This window comes from Puntigrus tetrazona, chromosome 3 (assembly GCF_018831695.1).
Source record: "Puntigrus tetrazona isolate hp1 chromosome 3, ASM1883169v1, whole genome shotgun sequence".
In the NCBI taxonomy this organism is placed as follows: domain Eukaryota; kingdom Metazoa; phylum Chordata; class Actinopteri; order Cypriniformes; family Cyprinidae; genus Puntigrus; species Puntigrus tetrazona.
Window position 1 is genome coordinate 28,928,201 of NC_056701.1, and position 26,925 is coordinate 28,955,125.

Genomic DNA, 26,925 nt, shown 5'->3' on the forward strand with positions numbered 1-26,925 from the left:
TAAAGTTTACTTATTGAATTTGTCTTTTAGCAGTCAGTCTATACTGTCTATTCACATATACCACAGATAAATTTTTTTACTATACATACAAAATATGTTAATGCAATATAATGTAATATTAGAGAAATTAACACAAACAACAAAGATTACTAATTTGTCTTTAAAATGATCTTAACGCATCAAATTATCCACTGTAATAGGTGGTCAGGGCAAACGTTCTAAAAAAAACCCAAAACAAAACATTTTTGTGGTTGGGGCTCCATCTCTCTCTCAATTCAGTATCTTTATCAATGAAAAGATTAAAGAACTACTGTAAAGTTTTTCAATAAATTTAACTACTTGTGGTCTTCTAGGAAGCAATCAGTCTAAACCTGGTGGGGTTATGGTGGAGTGTTTGATGATGGAGATGGAGGATTGATCTCTCTCTCTCTCTCTCACACACACACACACACATACACACACTTGTTATTCAGCTGTTTCATTGTGTAAACGGTCTACAGCAGCTGTCTCTAATTACACTGAACTTCCACTTTCCAGAGCGTTCCATTCCACCATGTACCTTTGACACCAATCTACACGCACAACCTTCCAGCTTCACGTCCCATCAGTCAGAGAGTGCCTGTTACCATAGCAACAGTAAATTAAAGAAACCTGAAAGGGCTTTGAGCTGAATGGGGGGATCTGGGCGCTCTGTTAGACAGAGAAACGCTGCAAACCTGCAATCACAGTCGCTCCATTCACACACTCCTCATTATTACTCAGCAAGTTAGTGTTTACCGCACCTCCGCTTCCGTGGCTTTCAGGCCTAACATGCTGGCATGAGATAAGTGCTGCTTTCATAAGAGCCTTACTGATTGACTTCTGTGTGTGTGTGTCATTTATCATCCTGGGAGTCCAAACCACTTTCACTGGCATTGCCTGACAGAAGTTTGTTCCTGTGTGTGTTAGGTACTGGATGTACGCCCTGACACTGAGGCTGTGCTAAAAGAAGGGACTAGAGTGTGTGCTTACTGGAGTGAGCGCTCACGTTGTCTTTACCCGGGATATGTGCAAAGAGGTAAGGCATTGACATAATTTTCTTTTTGTTTTAAATCTAATAATATATTTTCCTCATAAATATCACATATCAATTCAAGGGTTAAAGGGTTAAACTACTGTAAAGTCTTTCAATTAAATTAACTAGCACTGGTCATCTTCTAGGAGGCGATGAAACTAAACCTGGTGGAGTTATGGTGGAGTTTGATGATGGAGATAGAGGGTGGATCTCTTTCTCCAATATTCGCTTTCTTCCTCCCGGTTACCAAATCCAGTGTAGGTCTCAACTCAACTCAACTTTTAACTTTACCTCACTTGACATTTTGATTAGCTCTGTTCTAAAATCTACACACGTAGCGTCTTACCGTGCAGTGATTTGGGTGATGGTCCTCAAAAGGCATCTTGAATAAAGATTCAACATGCAGAGTCAACTAGTCAACTCCTCATTTGAGATAATCTAACAAAGCAATATTCTACTAAATACAAAACTACAAAGTGGACAGAAATGCAGGATGAAATCTATACTGATAGATCCAATCCAGTCTGGAGTGACTTTTTGCTTGTTGCAATGGAATTGCCTTATCTGGAATTGATAAACATGATTTTAGCCATAAGTAGGTATCTGAGAAGCTGGCTTTTATTACATATTGTGCCTTAAAATGCTGCCTATAGGTTGGTAGCTCACTAGAACTTGGAATTGAGATTCTATAATTGATTCTTACTTTACATATATTTTTTACATGTAAAGGTCAATAAAAAATAAAATTACACAACCTCTGGCCTTTCAGGTGCTGATTTGAGTCCTGGACACATGTCTGAGGGGCAGCTTGACAAAAATGGCTCCATGCAAGAAAACAAGACTCTGAGTGAAAGGACAGCAAGAACGGACAGATTCAAAGCTCAGGAGAAGCCTGTCAGAAGACCAGGTAAGACGTTCTACAATAAACCATGAGAGAACTTATTTTACTGTTTGTCTTAAACTGCAGTAGGCTGCCTATTAAGAGAGCTTTCCAAATTTGCTCTGAACTAAAAAAAATGCCGTCTTTGAGTGTGGATCATGCTAAAGTTTATTGTAAATGTTTAACTTTTCTTTAAAGGGAGGCCTAAAGGTTCAGGGCTAAAGAAGTCTCTCTCAGACAGTGTAGCCAAGAGCTCAGCACCTGCTGTTACATGGCCATCGGTGGCTGCACCCAGGAAGAGAATGTCTGTTAACTTTTTTCAACTGAATGGCTTAGCCTCGAAGAAGGCCTTGAAAGGCAGGGTGGCGGAAACATCTTCTCGACCTTCATCCTCCATGACGACACCAACCAAAGGCCTCTTTAGCAGTAGCTCCTTTGAGGTTGACTCCTTCAGCAGCATAGCTAATGGGTATTCATCCTTTGGAAGCCAGACATCTGGGATTTCACTGGAGGGCAAGAATAGTTCTTATGGTCAAAAGAAGAGAACCGAGGAGCCAGCACCACCTCGGGGCAAGAAAGCAGAATTTTTAGTCAAATTGGACCACGAAGGAGTTACATCTCCAAAGACTAAAAACAGTAAGGCTCTCCTGTTGCTGGGGGCCTCAGGATTTGGCTCCAATGGGGTGGGTGGTTTGCCCAGGGCAGAGGCTTACTCACACCCAGTTCTACTGGTCAAGGACAACAGAAAAGGAGACGGCTCCCGAGCAGAGCTTCTTTTGAAAGGGACAGCAGTCCAGAGGAAGCCCTCACCATCAATGCGCATGAGCGAGTATGGAGACTTGAACCTTGGCTGCCACAGGGACTGCCACAGCTCTTACTCAGACATGGATGAGGAAGAGGAAGAAGTAGAAAGGAGGTCGGGCCGTGCTGCACTTGCTCCAGCCTCTGGAGGTTTGAGAACAGCCGGTCGTTTTCTCTCACGCATCTCAGTCTCCTCATCTTCCTCAGGTTCATCCAGCTCTTCCAGCTCAGGCTCTCTCTCGAGTTCCAGTCTGTGCTCTTCTGAAAATGACTCATCTTACAGCTCGGAGGACGAGGAAAGCTCCACACTGTTGCTCCAAAGCTGCTTGACCCCCCACCATTCTTTGCTCCAGACCCCTGAACCCCCCGTGGGACCCCCACGGCACTCCTTTGTGGCCAAAGCTGTGGCAGTGTCCAGTGCCAAAGGTGGGCATAGCAACCACAGTACTAACAGCAAGCCACAAAAGAGGAAAGAGTATTCCAATTCGCTCTCCAAAACCTCTAAAGATCTGGTTAAGAGGCAACGGCTTCTTTCAGACCAGACCAAACCCAGAGTGTCATCCATCCTGCCATCTAGACAGCTGTGGAGGTGGTCAGGAAACCCCACGCAAGTAAGTCATTTTTGATAAGATAACTGATTTGTACAATAAGTAGTAATTGGTAATCTATTTCATCCAAGTGTAGTGTGCTAGTGATAGCACAGATGGGCCTGATTGGAACCACCATTATCTTTTCACCTAAACTTCACTTTCAAAGAAATTAAATAGTTGTATACAAACATCTGCAAAAATCTGAATCTGTCTTTATCACATTAGCGGCGTGGACTGAAGGGAAAGGCCCGGAAGCTTTTCTACAAGGCCATAGTGCGTGGCAAGGACGTGGTGCGGGTAGGAGACTGCGCTGTGTTCCTTTCGACTGGGCAGCCTCATCTGCCATTAATCGGCCGCATTGAGAGTTTCTGGGAATCATGGCAGAGCAGCATGGTCGTGAAGGTCCAGTGGTTCTACCACCCCGAGGAGACAAAGCTAGGCAAGAGACATCGTGATGGCAAGGTAAGTATCCAAACATACGCAGGCCCGTCAGTCACAGTGGACATTTAGACTATAATTCTATAAATATTTGATCATAAATTAGCACCAAGTTAATATTTAATTAAAGCTAGACATGCTGTTCAGTGTTTGTTCTTATGTTAAGTCATATATTAGTTTTGACAGTCACTACTGAAATGTTAATATTGTGACAATGCTTGCAGATAGCAAGAGATGTTGAAGGAAATTTAAATGATAACTTTTCATTGTTTCCAGCATGCTTTGTACCAGTCTTGCCATGAAGATGAAAACGACGTCCAGACAATCTCTCATAAGTGTCAGGTGGTCACACGGGAGGAATACGAGCGTTTGACCCACAACAGGAAGTCTGATGGGAGCTATCATGACCTGTACTACCTGGCCGGCACTTACGACCCCACCAGTGGCCAGCTACTCACTGCAGACGGGATGTCCATACTTTGTTAGCACTGGACTTGCATGCCTGCGTATACTACTGAGTTGTCTTTGGTCCAAGTCAGAGATGTTGCACTGCAAATAAAAGGCTGGACTCTCTGAGGAGCAGGAAATAGAGTACCACCCTCATACCTACAAACTCGGCCTACTCTGGGGAGATATGCGCATGCTCCTCCTAGCGATACCTTACAGTACAGTAGATGCAGTTTGTCCATGGTCCTAATTCTCTTCAGAGGTTTTCTAATGGACATCTTGTGGATCTAATTTTGTATGAACCATTACCTGATCTTAGATCACCAAAGCAAAACTCTTGGTTTGGAGAACATGGCGGATGTTTATGAAGACTTGAGCCGTGTTGTAGGCAGTGGCGGTGTGGAGTGATCTCCGCACGTTACTTTCATGATTCCAGGGATATTTAAGTACGTATAGATCTAAATATATATTAAGTTCATTTATGTATATATAGGGAAATATTTCCTATCAAGCCATACACTTCAGTACCTCTTAACATGTCTTTTTATTCAGGTGTATATTGTACAGGACAGGTTGCTGGTGTTTTTTTGTGTGTGTGTGTTTTCTTTGTTGTTGTCTATATGTAAATATTCTAAGCTATTTTATATAAGTGTAATGTACAGAGGCTTATCTTACCATGTTCTAATTGATTTATTTTTGTATAAGTGGGTGATACAGTAGTTGTTGAGTTCTGTGAGAGGGTGAACTGAGGATGTATGCATTGCACTGCACACGGCCTGCTGATACAGTGAGAGAGGAGTCGTCCCTGCCCTGCTTTCTCTTTCAGGGAGAGGGGTTACACAGGGCACCATCCTTTTATTGGCTGCACTTTGGGCATTTGTTCCTCTAATGTCTTACTTCGTTTTATTTTTCGGTTGCTTAAGTTAACAGACTCAAAACACTTTAATGTTAAAAGTTCACTCCACCCAAAATTTAAATTTCATCATTAATCACCCCCGTTTCTTTCCAAACCCATAAAAGCTTTGTTCACCATTAGATCACGATTTTGAGGATAAAACGAGGGAGGCTGTTTTATTGACTGCGTGCCAAGTAATGAACACTTGCCATCAGTGGTTCAATCTGTGTTTTACAAAGAGAAAACTTTTTGTACACAAAGAAAATAAAGATAACGGTGATGCGGAGAGAAATGAGATGAGTTCTTGAATAAATGTTCTCTTTACTTTCTTTGAATACCTAAGGTATTCTCCTCGCTCCACTTTTCTAGACTATTGTTGTGGATTTATTACTTGGCAGTCAATGGGATAGTCACAAGCCTCCCGGTTTTTCCAAAATATCTTAAATTGTGTTTACGGGTTTTGAACGACATGGGCTGTAAGTGATTAATGACAAAACTTCCATTTCGGGGTGGAGTAAACACTTAAAACAAAGGGAAAAAGTATTGACACCTTAAAATTGTTCTACAGGTTTGACATTCAGTGGCTAAATCGGTTATGAAAAAATCAGTTATTTTTGAAAAGTAGGTGAAACTCGTCCAGGTCATATTCCATTAAATCAGGAAGAAATCACAAAGCCTGATTTTAGGACCATTTAAACTGATGCACGGTGACATTAAGCACAATGTCATTCTCATTACCATAACACAGTAATGAAAATCAGAAGGTCTGCCTGGACTCAATGACTTTTTTGTTCTTGGCCTAATTTATGTGATTCACCTTAAATACTGGTATATAATACTAGAAGAAACTGAAAAATAATTCTGACGTGTGTTATTACTGTATCTGATGCATTTTTTTCTGTTTTCAAATGCGTCATGCACTGTATTTACATTTTTCTTTGCTTTTCCAACAAAGTCTATACTGCATTTTTAAATTTAGCACCCATCAAAGGAGCATTTCTATTAATGGTGAAATGCACCTGATTCTTTATATTAGTATCCCAGGGTCCGGACACTAAAAGCAAGGGATTGCTAGGGCACTAGGCACAGCTGGAGTTCGTAGAGAATTTCGCGTACAGTCAGACTGTACTCCATGCACTCATTTTTCACTGTGAGGGACAATCGCATTCATGCATGAAGGAGCATCCACTGTTTTGAAAGGCTCACACAATCATAGCGTTCTTCTTTTGTGCCAAAAATAGTCATTTCTGATTATGCAATCTTCCACTGTGTTTTACAAGTATTATGTTGTTTTATCATTAGTGTTTATTTATTGCCAGTGTTGCTGTTTTCGTTATAAAACCAATAGATCATGATGAAGATGTCTTATTTGCTGGGATCTATCTGACCCAAAAGTGTCATACTAATGTGCATACGGCTCGAGCTACAGTCAGACCTTCACCTCTTGCCACCCCATTAAAAACAGCTTCGCCCCTGCAGGGGAAGTGACGTCGTTCACTGACCCTCTCTGTTTCCTGACCGTCCACCCCCATTCTTTCAGACATACAAATGAACTACTAGAGTCTCCCCAATGCCGCATTTGGCCTTGTCACTTGCTTATTGCAGAGAGCCTGAAAGAAAAGCATGTGTGTTCGGAATAGCTATCCATATTTTCTGTATGTATAGAATACCTGGATGAGCTACAACATTGCCAAAATGCGCGGCATACATAAAGCTTGGAATTCTGTATCCTGCAATGCAATGTGTTCAACTTGACCTTCCATTTTCAGTGTGACTATCGAACGAGTGTCAGCTCTCTCGTTCCTGGCTAATTATTCGATCAAAACGGCAAATGTGAATTACGCATTAAAATTGAACTTTTATTTTCAAAGCTTTTTGCCAACAGTATAAACAGCACAGTATTTACGCAACTATTCCATTTTGAACATGGCGTTTTAACAGTTTGACATCGTGGGCCTCGTTTATAAAATGTTACCCAGAAACCACCCTAAATTCGATCTCGCAATCGTTTCTCCGATATGCTTAATTCGTAGAATGAACGTACGGACGGAAATAGCGTTCGTATGCGTCTCTTTCAGATGTGAAATCTACGAATGATCTCGAAGTTGCACTCGAATGAACGGTTTTCAGAGAGGTTTTTATAAATACGAGCGTTGGCGTGAATTAAAGCGTACGCACAATCTACGATCGAATCTGTGCATGCGCACATTTTATAACTGAGGCCCCGTATTTCCAGTATGTTTGATACGTAGGGTTTGTTTAGATTTATTTTTTAAAAATCCTCTGAGCAAGGTTTATATAAAAGGTCTGTGTGTGTGTGTGCCTTTTTGTACTCTGCCTTTACGTTTGACTGTTTTGACAAAAGAGGGCACTGGATAGAGTTGTGAATGTACTTAGCATACGTTAAGCGCGCATATTATGTAAGGACCTGTCTGTACGTCGCACAGCTCTAGCGGTTACACACAGATTCGGAGTTGCTGTTGGTTACGATCTCCTTTTAAATCAGGGGAGAAATTTAATTAGCGTTCCCCAAATGAAGGTCAAGGGTGTTTGGTTGCGGAGGGAACAAGGGTATTCAGGTCAGCACGTCTGATATGTTACAAGAGCAGGTCACTTGTTCATGGCAAAGGTGCAATACTACTTTGGCTAAATATATGAACGGCACTCAGCATTTCTAAGCTTTTTGCAAAGGCTGGTGGGTAACAGGAAGTGATAAGGAGGACGCAGGAACGTCTGTCCTATTAAGCAGCTTTCTTTAAATGCCGCAAGGCGTGTACTTAATATTCCGCTTGTCCAAGAATCTCTGATAAAATGAGATGTTATAACTTTGTTAAATGAAAAATTATGTATATCTTTATATGTTTATTTTGTTCCATTATATTTTTTTCTCTCTTTTTTTTTTTGCTTCGAAACATTGTAAAGATTGTACATGTGTAAAGTAAGGTTTGATTTTGGGGTAAACATTTTACAAAAAAAAAAACCAAAAAAACTTTATGAGTATCGACTGTAAACGTGGTTTAGTATTACAATTTTTTTATAGAGGGCTTATGAATAAATATCAAATAAAAAAAACTTTGGACTTTCATTTAATTTGATTAATTGGTGGAGTGCTTCTACAACACTTCGGATAAGACCAGGGAAAATTTAATTATTAAATAATTTAATGGGTCAGTTTTCAGTGTGTGTGTGTGTGTGTGTGTGTGTGTGTGTGGTTCAGGTGGTTTAAATTGTCCCAACAATTTTAGTCCCCATGAGGAAAACAGCTCAGTAAATTGTGCTAAATTATGTTTTTAAATGCAGAATGTTTTCTGCGAGGGTTGTGTTCATCACAACCACATCCAGAATGGTTAGTCCCCTCCATGTATGTCTTGTCCAGAAAAGAAGAAGAAGAAAAAAACAGATCTGTTTAATATCTGCTCATCGATATAGTTTTGTGATTTTATAGTCACGTGGTTACAGAAAATTAGCTTAGCCTATTAGCTGCTAATAGCCCATGGTATATTAACTCTATTACAAACAACAACAACCAGTGAAATCTGTCATAGCCAGCACATTTACCAACAAAGCATAACTCGGTTTCTTTAGGCAAATCCTATGAATAAAATACAGAACGTTCTTTAGTCAGGTTTTGCGTTATTAATGAAGCTAAACCCATCAGTAGGTGTGGCAGGACAGAGCCACTCCGCTTTCTTCATTCAAATCCTTCTTCCACAGGCCTAACACAAATAACACCGACCACATTTGACTTATCTATCACGACATATAGCAATACGAAAAGCAATATGTTTTTAACTGCAACTTTAATAGCCAATTCTCTCTGTCATTTTGATCGTAACCGATTTCCGCACGTAGATTGATCGACGTTTGGGTGGAGCTCCACCAAAAAAAAAACATGTTCTGCTTAGAACTATTTAAATTTTTAGTACATATCTTATTTTTAAATATTGTATTCAATGTAAATGTCTCTATAGTGTTAATACAGGAATGAATGACAAGAAAAGTTACCAAGGTTTGTTTTTAACCAACCATTCTTCCACTAAACGACGTGTTTCTGGCAATAGGAGCACGTCATCGATAGCATTTCTACATTTTCTACTAGGTTACACCGGGTTTATCTGTTTATTCCTCCACCCTCTGGCCATGCTGTTTGTGTTTTAGTTAATTATTTGACAGCAGCTGACCTCCATTAGCTTTTTCATTGTGGTACTCAGTCAGAGAAGACAATTCAGGTCAGTAACCTTTTCTGTTTTCTGTGTTTGCAGGGCTGTATAGTGTATGGAGATTGTATCCTTCCACGAATTTAATGAAAAAGTTCCTGCACCTTAAAAAATGAATAAATAAAGAAATGTCCCATCTTCATCTTTACCCACATGTAACATGAAGACAGGAGATATTCTGAAAATGTTTTCTACTCGCTTGAAAAACGCGTAAAAAGATCGCATAAAAGATTCGCGAATAAGCAGCCTTTCCGTCCGACGAGTCAAAGAGAACAAATCGGTCACTTCCTGATTAACTGGATCTAATCTCCCAGTTCGCGTTATTTGCATCAAAAACGCCTGAAGCTAATTCTTTTGAAATCTGCCATTTCCATAACTTGTTTCTCATGTGATGCGTTAAAATGTGAATTGGAACCAGGTGATGGAAACAACTATTGATGTCAAATATAGGTTTGGAATAAATGAGGGTGAGTAAATAATGACAAAGGAGACCGGGTTGAGTATGTTTCGTAGAAGCTCTGTCTGCTTGAACTTCAAATGCCGACTACATAAAATCTATTAAAGGCCTTTACAAAACTCAGCTTTGTAAAATTTATTTGGTGTTTTTAAGAGACCTTTTTATTTCTTTAAAAAAGCATCCAGCAACATACCTCACCCCTCTTCATTTCAGGTGCGTCGCCTGTTGTCTAGCAGAGAAATGCCATCCAGGGCAAACGTTGGCACCTCGTAAATGTCTCACCCTCTGCGTGACCCTGTTGGCTCCGGGTGCGCGGAGGGCTTCTGAGAGCTCAATGAGGTGCTACAAGACACGAACAGGACCAGCGCTCGACTTACACACTAACTCAACTTTAATGGGAATTTAATGCTCTCTCTTTGCTGGAGGACTTGTGCATATTACAAAGCTGGTGGAAAAACCGGAGCGGTAAGTACTGCTGGAGCGAACGCTGTATCAGACAAAAGTGCTGATTGTGACGGCTTTCAGCCTGCTGCTCACTTCAAAAGTCACACATTTATTCTGGTAAAACATATACATACCGTACATGAAGAAAGAAATGAAATTTATCTTAATTCAGTACATTATTTTGAGTACAACTTATGAATATTGTCATGCAGTTCTACTGTGAGTGTGTGTGAGAGAGAGAGAGCATCCGGCAGGACTCCGATCCAGCATGGTTAGTCTAATCCACATCTCTTCTGCTGATTGCTTTAGACTTGCACTGTAGACATAGATTTGGTTTCAGCGATACTCACAGCTTTGCACAAGATTACCGACTCTCGCGGCCGCATATGTTTCCTCTCTGCGTAAAGCAGTCACTTATACAGTGTCAACCCCACAAGTCTCTGTTATTTCCACCTGTTATTGCCACTTAAATTTGTTATGTCTAGATTGAGACAGTTTAAAAACAGGCCAATAAATTTTGTCTCTGCATTTAAAGCCGGAGCACTCTGGATCTTGTTAGTCTTTCACTTAAAAGAAACTTTTGTTGAAAGTCACAGAGAAATGAAATGTTCCGAACACATAAACAAGAGCACTTACTGGGGTGTCTGGCCATTCTAAAAAAGCTTTATGGCAATATTTGCGCGACATACTCCAAACTTCATGCATACTGTGTTTTTATGAGCACGTATTAAAGAATGCATAGACACCCATCAAGTCGATCCGAAAACGTTCTTGAATGAGACCTTTGTTTGGCTGCTTGTTGATTAGGGAGTTCCTGTTTTCCGAGCATTACCTCCGACCCCAAGGCAGTGCTTGGAGTGGCCCCATGGGGGTGCCATGAGGCTCTGGAGCAGAAAGGATGACTGCACATCAGCGGTGAAGGTTATCATGGGAAATTAAAAAGCCAAGGTTGTCTGTGGGCTAATTCCAAATGCCATTTTGGTCCCTTTTAGGGGATGCTACTCGTAAGGTTGTTCCAGACCAAGAATCCTTGCATGAACTGTTCATCTGCAAAGCCATTAGCTAAGTGTACTTAAAAGACAATTGCCTTTAGTTGTATCTACTTTGCTATCGAAATACTTTCAGAATCTAAATACATTGATGGCTTTGTACTAAATGCACTCCAATACAGGCTTCACGTGAACGATACATGCCTATTACAGTTGGGGAAAAACAGTAGAAAGTTCATCCATGCCATCTATGGTTCCATTCTTTTGGGAACACAAAATAGTTTTTCTGCGGCATCCATAAAACAGCTGGCAAAAAGTACCTGGATGATCTACTTCCAGCGAGTCTGCAACTGACATTGCAAGTCACATGATAACGAGAACGTTATGAATGTAGTGCACCTACACACATTCATAACATGCTATTTAAAGGTCACGAAGTACTTATTGACTAGAAAGTATGAGATTTTGGGAGCATACTGCTCCAGGGGCTTGACTAGGCCCTGGCTATTGGGTTTTAGACCTGAGTTACTGTTAAATGAACTAAATGAACATGAATGATGCTAAAGAAAACAGTCTTTCTTGAGGAGAGAGATGTTTATTGACCCTGTGGGTGACTTTCAATCATTCTAACTACCGACAGAAAAGAAATAAACATAGGGGGGAAATGAAGGCTTTAACTACTGTTTATAAATGTGTATTATGACCCTCTGTTTGAGCTCTCAACAGATCATTGAAGATAACTTTGGAATTTCTTCAGCAAGTGAAGGAATTCGCTGATTATAATGGTTTGGTTCCTTTCCTTTCCTTGCAGTGTAATAGTCATAACAGTCCCCCACAAACACTTTTTATTCTCGGGAGGTTCAACATGGGACTCACAAAACTCTTGCTCTTCAAAGATGGATCAGTACCCAGATTATCTGGTCCAGCGGCTCCACTGAATCACAAGCTGCAAGTATAGTCAATAACAGATGCACATTTTTCTATCGAGCATTCAGAATACAGAACTACGCCATTGGGGCTATCATTTACGACGCTCTGTACGCCGTCGACCAATCACAACAGACAAGGCCTTCTGATCAATCAGAGCATAGTAGGCTCACAGGAAGGAGTGGTTTAGAGAGACTGAATCTTAGAACTGCTTCGAACGAATTGTTTGAGAATCGCTGGAAAATTAAAAACATATTTTAAGAAAAACAAAAGGGTTTTTCGTCCATGTTAACCTATTGTTGGTGTTACGTGGCGTGTGTGTTCTGGTTGTTTGCGTGGTATTTTTGTTTGTTTTTCCCGAGAGCTGTCTCTCGTCCGCTCCTATCTTTCGTTCTCTCTCAGGTACGCGCTTGCTGATTGGAGGATGCGGCTGTCCGTCATCGTTCCGGAGTCGCCGGTGCAGCCAACCCGACGTCTTCCAGCAGTTTAAAAAGCGCGCAGCTCGTAGCTCAGAGCTCGTTGTACACGCAGGTGTTTCGTGACCTAGTTGATTTGTTTCCGTTTTCCTGCGTGCGCTACTCAATGTGTCTAACTCGTTCAGATCCAGCGTTTTGGCTGACATTGTTGCCTAGAGTTAACTGTCCTTTCTCTTGGGGAAAAGGGAACAGGGTTAGGTCGTACGACGTACATTTCGCACGTAGCTATTTAATGTTAGACACACCAGGTAAGGAGTGAGCGCCCTTTTTGTACTTTTGATTTTCGTCCTAGTGAGAGTAGGCTAGTTACGGCGCCGCACGCGCTGAAGATTTCCGTTTGTTTTTCACATTTTTCTTTGGTTAGTTTACAGGGATATTGGGCAACTTAGTTTGGGGTTTTGTTATATTTATTTCTTTACTTTGGCGCCTCTCAGTTCTTTTTTCTCCCTTTTATACACTTTGTAAATAGTTCACACTCTGTATCAGTGGCTTATAATAAACCACTAAAACGGACTCGTGGTCATTTTTACAACTCCGCCCCGGCATTAATTTTGAAATGTTGCGTCCTCACCTCTAGACCCTTTTAAAGTTCGTAACAGTAGGAGACTCCCAAAAAATATTAGAAGCCATAAAATTGGCATAATAACAATATCCTTACTACTTTTCTGGAAAATGTCAGTTGCCTTGCTGTTAGGAGGGTCAAAAAGCTGCACATATTTACACATATTTTCATTAAAATATATATAAATCTATAATACATGTTGTTAATTAATATTACACGATTACAAGGAGAGCTGAAACTATTTTTTTTGTCCTTAGGGACGAGAGGTGTTTTATTTTATACGTTTAGTTCCGATACTCAAATCTGATTGGATGAGCAGAATGAACAGGCCAACAGTAATGAAACTTTTCACTGTCAGTCTGCTTGTCCTGTGTTTGTGGCTTCTGGTTCAAAAACATCATTTCCTGCATTGTGTATTACGCTGTATGTATTTACAAAGCTTTCATAGTGTGCGCATTGTACAGTGCGCTCTGTAGATTAGCAAGTAGCTGATTTGATTTAAGCGTGTTTATTTATTTATTTCGCCAGAAAATAGATTTCTGAGAACTAGATCGATCGCACGACCATCGTCAGCACTGTCCGTTAGTTGAGCAGAAACCTGACCTGTCCAGTCACGCTGAGGCTGACCGGAGACGATGGAGATGGTCCTGATGCTCCCGGAGGTGTGTGTCGTGTTTACTCCGCATTGAGCTGCAGCCTTCAGAAACCCAGCTGTATTTGCACAGCACTCCGCTGTATTTACTCGGGACTGCAGGGCTGTAAACAGCTCAGCTAGAGAGAGAGAGAAAATGATAGCTGCACACCCTCTCCTTCAGCTCCTGATATCTGTTCACCTTTACGTTTGAGCGGATTTCTGTCAGCTACGATCAGTCCTTTCAAATGAAAGGCCAACGCATTTACTGCGAAATAGAAATGAATGTGGATAGACTTATTATTTAAATACACCGAAGTGACTAATCAGGTTTATGTTTTCACAAAAACAAGTGAAAAGATTTACACTTGAATGAGACCGAATGTTATCCAGTGGTCAGCTTTTATTGTTGCGCTCTAGCTATTAGCAGCGGGTAGCGTATGTGTGTGTGTTTGGATGCGTGCGAGCAACTCTTGCTGAGTCAGTACAGCGAAGGAACCCGAGAGAAGGTCAACAGGCCTCCGAGACGGAGCACCTGACATTAATCTCCTCCAATACACCGTGTCTGTGTGCGCCCGCACTGGAGTCGAGTGAATTTGTCACATCGTACAGTTCAAGGTTTGTGATGACTGGAGCGACAGCGGCTGTTAGCAATGCAGCAAAAATAAACCTAATGCAAATGAACAGCAAAGCAAAGCAGCGACTACTCAGCTCGTGCGATCTGCCTCCTCTTATACCAGCCACTTGTATGTCAAGCAATATTTTTTTTAGAAAAATCATGTTCATTTACCAGATTCTCACTGAACAATTACACTACCCATTACGCTAACCAAAGCACTGGTAAAGCATACACCATGCTACAATGAAATTTTACCTATATATATATATATATATATATATATGCAATTTTCTTTTCTTTTTTTAAGTAATAGTACGCATTGATAGTACATATTAAACAATCTGTAAGAACAGAAAAAAGCAATAGTGATCAATGCTGAGGTAAAGTAATAACGATGCAATATTATTGTCGCAACTTTACTTTTTGGTTTCAAAAAGTGAAAATTAGGGGGAAAAGTTGTTACTGGTGTGATCTGGAACTGTAGTAAAAATAAAGTTGGTAAAATAAGATTTAGTGTTTAGTTTCTGCTTAGACTTGCAAAAGCTGCTCTCGTTGTTTGCGCTTTGTGCATGGAATGGTGGGTGGAGCTAAACAGGTAGTGATTTGGAACTGGTGGGTGGAGCTAAACAGGTAGTGATTTGGAACTGGTGGGTGGAGCTAAACAGGTAGTGATTTAGAACTGGTGGGTGGAGCTAAACAGGTAGTGATTTAGAACTGGTGGGTGGGGCTAAACAGGTAGTGATTTGGAACTGGTGGGTGGGGCTAAACAGGTAGTGATTTAGAATTGGTGGGTGGAGCTAAACAGGCAGTGATTTAGAACTGGTGGGTGGAGCTAAACAGTTTTTTTTTTTAGAACTGGTGGGTGGGGCTAAACAGGTAGTGATTTAGAACTGGTGGGTCGGGCTAAACCGGCCGTGATGTAGAAGTAGACGTTGATCTTCTTCTACAGAGACCGTGTTTATCCACAGTATTATATCTTAGAGTTATATATATTCTGTAAGATTACATTTTGGGAGACTGGCTTCAGCAGGAGCTGTTTTTAGACTAATTTTAAGTTCTGAAACGTACAAAATGTTTTTACAGCACACTTATATTACAAACTATGAGGGGAATTTTGATTTCTTGGTTAAAATTTCTGAAATAAATCCCTAAAAAATATACTTCTAGAACTAAGTTAGCTGAAAAAAGTCCCTGGAAATGGGATTGTACGGGGCATGCTCTCTTTAAGCATTAAAGTATTCCACTAGCAACAATGGCATAAATATGTTTTTAGGGAATCGTGTTTTTCAAGAAATAAAGCGAGGTGATACTTTTAAAGACACTTTTAAATGATAACATATTTTTCTGAAATAAATGAATAAAAAAAATGGCAGCTGAAGTATTTCTATGGCAGTAAAACCTCCATGCATTTAAGGGCAATCTACATTGTAATATTAAAAAAAAAGCACAAATCTGGTTGATCATTCCTCAGCATATCCTCCAATGTGTAATGACTGATGACGTCACTATTGTCATGGTAACAGCAGCTAAATGTCGCCACACAAGGGCCTTTTTAACATGCGCACAGAGGCTTAATCACATTGGAGGAGTTCTGGAATTCATCCAAGCTATTATTCCTTCTATCCCTATGAATTCCATATCTTCAGTCGGCTCTCACAGAATCACTGCGAGCGATTGTGCCACGCAGCTCAGATACACCCACCACATCTGCTCAGTGAGAGCACTTAGATCTGCTCAATAGCTCATTGTGAGATGCTTCACCAATCCTTCCGCTCGTTTCTCCTCCCCCTTTCCTCAGCCCTTGCTCTTGAATCTTTATTTTTTGACGTTGCTTTTAGTTCAATTCGTCCTGTTTTCCGTCCAGGGTCAAAAATTAGCCACAGCCCTGGGTCAAAAATGTCAGAAAGTGACACAAACATCCCGAACATTTAAAAAATGAAAGCAATGGGATGATGACCGGTCAACTCCACGTCGTCATATCCCACGATACGGTAACAGCTTTGACCCGTTCACCTTTATTCATTTAGCGCAGCGACTTTAGTGACCCGCGGCTGTCAAATAACCGCAGAGTCTTGTTGAATGTGGAAGTAGAATGAAGTGTACTTTGGTGGGGAAAAAACCGAGGCGAAACACTCCTAACAACTCCAACGCTTGAAACAACAATTACAGCAGCATTTATGTGGGCTGTATAATCTACACAAACAAAAGGACTGTAATTATTTTAATTTGAACACGCTTCGTGTATCAACAACTGGATTTGACAAAGTATTTGACATAAATGGATGACATTCTGTGTGGTTTGGGGTTGTAGTGATCGGGCCGAACGCAATTTGTGACTGGATGTGATGCGCATCGTCACTATTAAAGTAGTCTTTATTAACTCAAAAAAGCGAAGCGAAAATTGCAAAGTGTTGGATCTTTTTTCATTGACATTAGACGAAACTGCAGATAAAATATATACATATAGTCAAAGCTTATTTAAGCTATTAACACACCATTAATTATGTCTTTTGAATCGATAAACGCTTAATTTGCTGCTTTTTAATAATTAGTAAGGTAGTTGGTATTGGGTAGGATTAGGGATGTAGAATATGTGCGTTATAAATACTAATAAACAAACTATATAGCTAAATATAGCTAATAGTGAAAATTTGACAAGGACAAATATATATATATAGGGTAGGACATATGGTATATATAAGGCATTAATATGTGCTTAATTACTACTAATAAATGGCTAATATAAGTAACTAAGACACCCTAAGATAAAGTGTTACAGAACAACACAACATGAGTATTAAACCAAACGAGGGGCTAATTAGCAAATTAACAAGACACAGGTGAATAAAATGACAATCTGGAAACAACGGGTCACAGGGGGAACGGTCCAAGCTGAAAACACAATGAAAACCAGGACGAGAACTAAACATAACCAGGACGGTAAGTCGCTGCCGAAAGTTTCCCGAACAACAAAAAATCAACCCCTGACGCGCAGAAGTGTCTGTTGTTCTAAAAGCAGCCTTTTATACGATTACAAACACTATATCCTCACATAGAAAAAAGAAGCAACCGAGCCACTGGTACAAATATTGCCCCGTTAATGAAAAAGTTTTGGGACAGCCATCAATCTCCTCAGTCGGTGATAAATGATCTGTCACATTCTCTTTCTCTGTGTCTGTCTATCTCTCTCTTATCTGTCTTTCTCTGAGTAGATTAGTGGGGCGGCAGATGGGGTTACTGCCCAACTGAGACACACAGGTGGCTCATTCAGAGCTCTAATGAGTGAGAGAGTTGGGTGAGGACACACACACACACACACACACACACACACACACACACAGGAAGTTCCGTGCAACAGCAGCCTCGCACACAAACCACAGAGTGAGCGATGTCCCTGCGGTGCGTGTTGGGTTTGGAGGGGTGAAGAGGAGAGCTCTGGGTTTCCATAAAACTGCTGCTCGGTGTGAAGTGTAAAACAGGGTCAGCTGTTGCCAAACCCAGATCGCCGCCTGCCAAAATCACTAAACGTCTTCTGCAGATCCCGAGCAACAATCACAAACCCAGCCTCTGACAGAGCTGCTGTTGAGAAACCCATATTGTAGACCGTCCCGGATCGATAAGTCGCACCGAATATTTTTGTTTGTTTTTGATTACTTTTTAGCAAGTGGTTGCAAATTGAGACGCTTTGGAGAACCACCTGCAGTTTTGACTTCTGGATTGAAAATATGAGTAGCGTATTGATGTGGCTCATACAGTATAATATCGTGAATTAAGTTTAAGGACACACACGGGCAAGTGTGATGAAAGATTTAGTGCTGTGTGTTTCTAGTACCTCCTTATGTCTCGTTATGATTAAAAACTGTATCTTTCTCAGAAGTAGCCCTCCTGCTGTTACTAGTTCAAAAATGCAAGGTTAATTCTCGCATTTGCTTCTGAATTACTGTTGAATTAATGTACCTAGATTATTACTCAGCTCAACTCGAACTCAACCTTTACTTATAGAGCACTTTTATCGCCATTAGAATGGATCAAAGCGCTGTCTCTAATTAATTAAATACTAAAACAAACGTAAAATAACTTGATTAAATAAGTAGGTCTTCCATCTTAAAAATGTCCAGTATGAAATTCCCATACGTCTCATAAATGTAAACGTAATACAAAAACACAATTTATTTGGTTTATTAAGTTGTGTATTATTTTGGCCAGTAAATATAGTCTGAAAAATCTGAATAAAAAGTGTGTTTTGCTAATTACCATCACTTCTCAGCAAACAAGAGACAGTTATTCCATATTAATAATGGGACAAAATATATATTTAAATGCCACACAGAGAGCTCCTTGATTCACAAACGTATTAAAAGCGTCATTTTGAATGTTTTTGATTTTAGCACACACACACACACACACACACACACACACACACACATGCATTAGCAAGGGTTGAGAGGAGAATTGGAGCAGCTGTGGAGGTCTCCTCTTTGATTTACTGTGTACTTCTGAAGGACTTAATGACTACAGTGGCTGACAGCTCTTAACCCTTTGAGACTCTGAGGATAATGTAATGTGATCCGCCGTCCCCTTTTGGGCAGCTCACACACACATGCACATTTGTTAAATTGAGTCCTGACTTGCAGCACCTGTACGCTGTCTCAGGGCAGCGGAGGGAGAGATGAAGGCGACCGTAGTGCCCTCTCACGTTTCTCACACACACACACACACACACACACACTGCCGCCAACTGACCACTGCTACAACTGCACACGTTCACATGTACACTTAAAGGGACAGTTCCTCCAAAAAACTAAAGTTCTGACATCAGTTACTTTCGTATCATTCCAAATCTGCATGCATGTTGAACACAGAAGGAGATTTTGGGGGAAAAAAGCTTAATAAACAAACCTTCACAGAAAGTAGGAAAATCATACGGATTTGGTGGGTTTTAGGGGAAACTGTCTCTTTAAAAGAATACTTTGGCTCATCTTTTAGTTTTAAAAATATATAAAAGAAATTATTTTTATCTTTCTGGTATACATTTTTTAAGTATCTAATATATACTATATATGGGTAGTAACTGATAAAAAAGAAGTTGTAATAAAAGTATGTTCAAAGTATAACTACTTTTTATGGATTACATGAGTTCATATTATTCATACAACGCCAGTACATTGTTTATAGTTTATTGATTTTTCCTTTTATTGACATTTAAAAGTAATCCAAAAAGTAGTCATAATTACCTAAAAGGAGTAATCTAGATCTGTTTAAAATTTACATTTATGATTCCAATTATTTAACTAGTTCTATTCAAACATTTGGCATCTGTGAGATTTCTCTGAATCCAATCGTCACCTAAAATGAATTAAAAACCCAGTCCTTACATACTTTTTCCAACAAAGAGAACTCTTGAACTTTTTTTCATAGTTTACTTTAGACATTCAACTAACTATAAATAACTTTGCAACTAAACATCGGCTAACTCTGTTTGGTTTAGTAGAAATAAGTTAAATAAGTTACTTATAGTCCGTAGAATCGTGTCTTTTGGGGGACTCTCAGAATAAAATGTTAGAAGATGTTAAGCAGACGATCTACTAATACCTGTTGTACACTTGTTGACATGGAGTAGCTAAGTTACTTATAGTTAGTAGAATGTGTAAAGTTGATTATTAAAAAACAATTAATTGCCCGTGAAATAAAATTGTAATGTATACAGAATTCAACGTACATGGTCGAATGGCAAAGCACTTGTTGCCACTCCAGAACCTCAATGTAAAGGGAAACGTGTTGAAAGGCGGCCGGTGTCTTTCAGAGCTGACTGCATCTCAAAGGGCTTAACACCTCAGCAGTGACCAATCAGAGAAGGTTATCTGCTCCTCACCCTGAGCCGAGCGTGTTATTCTTTCTCAGGGGTCACGGGTCACACTTTCTGTTTGCACCTTTACGATGCTCATATCCTCTCGCTGTCGCTGTCTCTCATTCTCTCGATCTTCTCTTTCCATGCACAGCTGCACAAACAGGAAGGGACTGAGTCAAACAATCAGCTCAGGGATTAAAAGTGCCCTTATTAACCTTTGACCTTTCATGCAGCTATTTCCAATCCAAGCTGGCAAATACACAATGCAACCCGATTGGTATTTTTGACACCATGGTTCTACACTGGTTTTCAAAATTTTTGAACACCAGGTGGAAAGATAAAGTTAAAGTCTCCTAACGATAAAGCTGCTTCATGAGGCCATAGAAGAAACTGGTTCCATGAAGTACTTTTAACATCTGAAGAACTTTTCTGTTTCGCACATGGTTCTTTGTGGTGAAAGAAGGTTCTTCGGTTTATGAAAAGCTTAGAAAGAGATGGTTCTTTAAAAAATCTTTGACTGAATGGTTCTTTGTTGAACCAAAAATGGTTCTTCTGTGAAGAACCTTTTGAAGCACCTTTTTTTAAGAGTGCAATAGTGGTTCTTCTATGGCAACAGCAACCGTTGCTTTCACTTTGATGGTCTTTTATGAACATTCTTTTAACAATTAGTAACTTTGTACCTAAACGTCAACTAACTTTCATTGGAGTGTTAGTAAAGTATTAGTAGATTGGTAGGGTTAGGGTTAAAATAAGTACATCTTCTTGAAAAGAAGATCTGTTGGTAGATCATCGCAACAAAGAGTTAGCAGATAATATAATCAGTCTACTTATATGCTAATGAAAGTTAGATGACTTGTATATTACTTATTGTTTACAGAATGTTCATTATGGAATGTCAAAATAAAGTTACCAAACCATTTTTTTGGTTCCACAAAGGTCAAAGTTTCGTTGAAAGCTCGTTCCAATGGCTTCCACGTTACTTTGGACGTGATTTTATGTATTTTCACAAACTGAGGGACAAGTCAGTATCATTTTCTACGACAAGCGGAGTTACATCACATATGTTTTATAACAAATGACGGAAGTTGACTTCTTACTCAACCCAAAACGTTAGTTTAACTCCAAACTAGGAGTCTGAGGATTCTGGCCCCTGACTGGGCCCCTACTTGAATGCAATCAAAGACAGCTGGAATCATCTGTTAAATGGCTTTTATTGGAAAGACGATGGATCCCTAGAGCACATAAATTAGAATTACACTGGCTTTGGGAAAATGAAGCATATTCTGGTTCAGCCAATGCCAAACCATTGTGCCCAGCTGCCAGAAGGAGAGCCTGCCAAATACGTTTGTAAACCTCCAAGAGACAGACAGCCATAAAGACAGACATGAGAGCCGAATCAGCCATGGTGCTTTCTGGAACAAACGTGCACTATATTGACAAAAATCACAAATTATCTCCAAATAAGCCCTGAATTTACCTGAATACCTGAAACCCACATTATTCTCTGGGATGAATTCCATGCGTTATAAAGGACCACGGTATTTAAAATAATAGTTCACTCGCAAATAAAAATTCTGTCAGTATTTACCCTCCCTCATACGCCCGTGCATTCTTTCTGTCGAAACACGGTCATCATAATGCTCTCTTTTCATAAAATTACCGTACTATAACTTTGGAGCTTGTCCCATTACAAAGAGCATAAACATCAAGCAGAACATTTAGAGATTAATATGTCCTTAATTACTACTTATAATTGGCTAATATTTGCTAATAAACACGAGTTAAGAGGCCTAAACAAAGTCAAATGGGTGAACTATCCCTTTAAGAGTCTTTGAAGAGATGTAGGCCCAACATTGGCACACGCGATGCATAACATACAATAAAGAAGAAGTCTTTCCTAGATGTTTACTAGTGCGTGACACCTTTTTAACATTTATCCTTCCTTATTCACCCCACTTCACTCGCTCGTGAATCGTTCGGGAACACTGGCCATGCGTTTGTCAGCAATTTCCTTTGGGTGCCCATCAGAGCTCTGATCCTGGTCTCCATCCACGCTGGATAAAATTGCTCACCGTGTGACTAGCCTGCTGTATTTATCATCAAGTGTGTAAATCAATCGCTTTTTTTTACCACCTCTGTGTGTGGGAACGCAGTAAAAGTCGTCACAGAGAGAAACACATCCGGTGAGGCCGGGCGGAATTTATAGCGCCTCGTTGGATTGTGGGAAGGATCTTGGACACCCGACTCCAGCAGAGACCTTGAGAGTATCTTTTCCCACCTCCCTTTCGATCTCATTTAACGTCGACCGTAAGGATCTCTAGGGTTGGTTTCTGAATAAAAGTAACAGATTTCAACCCTTCGTTATAAAAAAAGTTCTCATAAAACTTCCTCGGAAGCATACACCATTCCTTTATTTAATTTGTACAGTTGTATTTTAATAGTTTGACTCTTATCCCAGAACCAGATTTGCTATTATAAAAAAGAAGCAGTTCACATGGAAATAAATCAAATCAAAATTAAAAAAAAAAAAAAAAATACTATATTTAAAAATAAATAAATTACTATATTTCAGAAAATAGTATACAATCAAATATGGAAATAATTAATTTCAGTATTTATTGTGTAAACTATCTATCTATCTATCTATCTATCTATCTATCTATCTATCTATCTATCTATCTATCACTGTGTATATTATATATGCATGCTAAATATACACAGTACACATATATTAAACAAAAACATACATTTTGGATGATAATGAGTGAAATATGTACGTACTAATAGACACATGCGCGCACACACATACACACACACACATAATCATAATAACCATTTAAAAAGTATTGCATTTTTAGTGTTAGAACATAGTTAGAAGAATGAGAAGAAACTGGGAGTATGAAAAATTTGTTTTAAAAGAGTCTGAAGGCAAAATGGGCAAAAACGCTGATAGTTGGACGAAAAACAAACAGGAAAGGGGAAATTGGAACGTGCTGTATGCGGCATTATAGTCGGGTGAGCTTTGAACAGGTGACATTTACAGCGGCTTGTTCTAATGACTGCAGTGACTTTGTTTGCCAGAAGCACCTATTAGAAGACGTGAAGCGTGACTCAGTACAGTGTGTGTGTGTGTGTGTGTGTGTGTGTGTGTGTGTGTGTGTGTGTGTGTGTGTGTGGATTCACAGCACACTTGCACTGGATGTGGATTTTTCTGCAGTGTTATGATGAAGCAGAGGCTGTGCATGCTGGGTAATACGAACGCTTCTCTGGTTCAGTCCGGAGGCACAGCATCGGTCCACATACACGCTGCTTTAACACGCACTGGGTTTTTCAGAAGGACAGAAGAGCGCATTAGTCTTAACTTCAAGATATGTATTCCTCACGAGGGGATCTCATTTATGTTTGATACGTATAAATTAGGGCAGGGGCCTCCGAACACTGGGGCATGCTGGAGCTGAACTCTACAGGACGAGTCTTACGAGCTGATGTAGATGGATGACTTCTTGTTAATGTAATCACTAAAGTGTGTAAAAATGAAATCGAACAAAGAAACAGAAAACTGTTAAGGTGGGTAGTCACATGATAACTTGCAGACTACGATTATTGTAGAGTTACGGTGTTCAGTGTGATGCCTATTTTATAATAAAAAAAAATAAGAAATCAACGTAGTCCCATTTAGTTTGCATAATATATGTGTGTATAATTTATGATGTTGACAGGATGTTGCAAGCAGGTATATATGTTTATATGTTAAGTGTGTTAATACATAAAAATATAAATGCAAATACAAATCATTTTTAAAGGATAAAAAACATTATTGATGTGATGTTAGAAATGATCTTAGGGTTGTATTCAATTTAAAAACCTATTGGCTTCATGACATTGAAACCAGAAAAGCTAAAATGCATTTTTTAAAAATGCAATATTTAAAAACTAAAAATGAAATAACGATGACAACTGAGATTGTATTTAAAGAAGGATTTTGCTGTTATAACAATAAGTGACGCGCACATTTGCCTTCAACCAAAAGGTTTGCCCCAGAAGCGAATGTATAAACTTAAATCTAGAATTATTTACGCAACCGAAAGAATGCTTCCTTAAAGCAAGCACCAGAAAAAGAACCGGAAATCTTGTGCGCTACATTCCAATTGTAAAGAAATTTCCCCTGCCCTTCTGATTTATTGTAATAAATAATTAAGACTTCCCAATTTACAGTGAATGCGTCCGAGTCTGATCTCTAGCAGAGGTAAGGTGCACACTGGCCCTTTAAATGAGGCTTGCTGTGAGTTTGGCGGCCTAATGGATGCAAGTCTGTGGTGCTAATGGATGGCAACCTGAAAAATGGCCTTATCTGAAAGGTCCAGGACAGCTATAAATGAACCAGCTGCGTCGTGCACATTTATCTCCGTCCCGGTCAAAGGAAGAACCTTAAAGAACCTGTTTGCTGGCTAGAGTTTATAGTAAAGCGCGTGCGCGTCTCTAACTAGGGTCTTGAAAATGTTGTATTGATACCTTGTTATATGATTAATCTCAGCGTATATAAAAATAATGACAAACACATATAAAAACGGATGGCGACTTTTAATGCCCGAGCAAACAAATAAAAGCGTCATTTGATGTAATTTCATCTGCCAGTGACATTTATTAGCATTGCTACAGAAAGAGCTGTAACTCAAAGCATGTGTCCTGTCACAGGAGGCTGTTTTTCCCGCCGTCAGCGGTTCGTCTGGACGTCTTGATTAAGAGTTATTCGCAAAGAGGAGGAAGAGGTCATAATGGAATCAGAGCGCATGCGATCAAAGACTGAACAGAAGGATTATTGTGTTGGGCGGACAGTTTCATTCGACTCGTGCGCTACATCGATGCCATGTGATTATTGTCGAACATTACACCATAGTTAAAATTCAAAATAAAAGCAAAGTGGTCTGCTGCTGAAGTGTCTGCACTGCCCCCATTTGGTCGTTAAAGTAGCAAAATACTCAAAAATAACAAAACACTGCCATCTACTGGTCATTACAGTTTAATTACAGTTTAATTACAGTTTAATTACAGTTAATACCAACCAAGACATTTTTGACCAAAACAACAACCTGCTTGCATTGCTAAAACAACCTTCAAGAAACCAATGATGTTCCAATTGTAACATTCGCTCACATAATTACTAATTAAAAATTACTATAGTAATTACACTATAGTGTTTTTGAACCGCACTATAGTAAAATGCTTGAATCCATTTGTTGTGGTAATTCTGTAGTTGCTATGGTAATGCAACATAAACATAGTAATATAAACGAATGACTTTATCAACTATACTTATATTATATTACAATACATTGCGGTTAAAAACTAAAGTATACTACAGTATTTATTACAGTTTATACGTTCACTAGGTTATGGTTACTACAGTATTAACAAAGCATTGTAATATAATGTAATATAATTCACTTCACACACATTTCTTTAAACAAATACACACCTGTATACAAATGCACACTAGCCTTGTAAACAGTCAGCTTGAGGTGAAGAGTTGAAAACATTCTTTATTTTAAAAGAACGAAGTAGATTTGGATTACAAAACTGATGAAGGTGACATGCAAATGCACGAGACGTTTCAGAAAGAAAGTAAGGAGGTGTGGCTTCTGAGGGTGGATGCCTGGAGTGATACCGCCAGTGTGAGGCTGAAGCACCACCTGGAGAAGGTTTCGAGACGGGCTTGCTCTGCTGGTTCTGAGAAGGTCCAGACTCACCTGCAGGTTCTGAAGGATGGACAAGGAACGGGAGGCGTGAATAGAGCCTGCTTGTGCAGAACAACGATCTTTGAGAGATGTTGCGCTATGCGTTTAACAAAGAATTTGTGACATTACATTTGTAACATTGGCTGTGGTGACGGTAAGGTCACAAAAGCGTCGCTCACACAAGTGTGTGTGTGTGTGTGTGTGTGTGTGTGTGTCAGGTTTAACTTTCTGCGTTGGACACACAGCATTTTCTGTTGGTGAAGCACATCCTTCCCGTATCGTATTTTTGGACTCTATTTATGGTCATTTACAGTCATTGTTTTCCATAATCTAATCCTTGGGTTTAAAAAGGGATGATTTGAATGCTCAATTGAAGAGTTTTAGGCGCAATGCCACAGGTGGTTTTCTGTATTTTCATATAACTCATCTTATAATCATCAAGCACTGAGCTTTGATTTGCCTTCCCCGAGTCCAGAGGTTCAGTTGAGGGCACAGGCTGTCACCACCGAAGTTAGACAGACATGCTTACAATTAACCGTCGTACAGAAAAATGCCGCTTGAAGATTCCTCTTCTGGAAAGAAAAAAAAAAGTCATTTTGAATTCCACAGGCACGAAAGACATGACGGTGTGTAAATAAAGACAGAATTTTACTATTAATATTAATATTAGTTTGCGATCGATTGGGTAAATTCAAGAGAGCACGCAGAAAGAAACACTTGATTTCCAAACCAGTTCTAAATTTCCATGGAGTTTTGACCAGAAAGCTCCATGCAAATAGGGAATTTGTACAACCATAACAACTAGTCGGAAATGCATGAAAAAAGCCTTTTGCCATTTTGTACACATGCGCTTTTGAAAGTTGCACGTTTTAGCAAATTTCCAATTAGTGCTTTGTTTATGTGTAAAAGGTGTGG

General features: G+C 39.6%; 1 protein-coding gene across 10 annotated transcripts in view; it reads left to right on the forward strand.

Moving 5' to 3' along the window:
* LOC122334478 (BAH and coiled-coil domain-containing protein 1) overlaps positions 1-4,884 on the forward strand; it is a 64,006-nt gene extending 59,122 nt beyond the window's left edge. For all 10 annotated transcript variants that reach the window (XM_043232488.1, XM_043232444.1, XM_043232460.1 and 7 more), the window contains 6 exons: positions 949-1,057; positions 1,201-1,311; positions 1,824-1,961; positions 2,133-3,346; positions 3,551-3,787; positions 4,040-4,884. In XM_043232488.1, coding sequence (XP_043088423.1) covers positions 949-1,057; positions 1,201-1,311; positions 1,824-1,961; positions 2,133-3,346; positions 3,551-3,787; positions 4,040-4,249 — 2,019 coding nt within the window. In that variant the 3' untranslated portion in view covers positions 4,250-4,884. The remainder of the gene's footprint in view (positions 1-948; positions 1,058-1,200; positions 1,312-1,823; positions 1,962-2,132; positions 3,347-3,550; positions 3,788-4,039) is intronic.
* Positions 4,885-26,925: the final 22,041 nt, after the last annotated feature.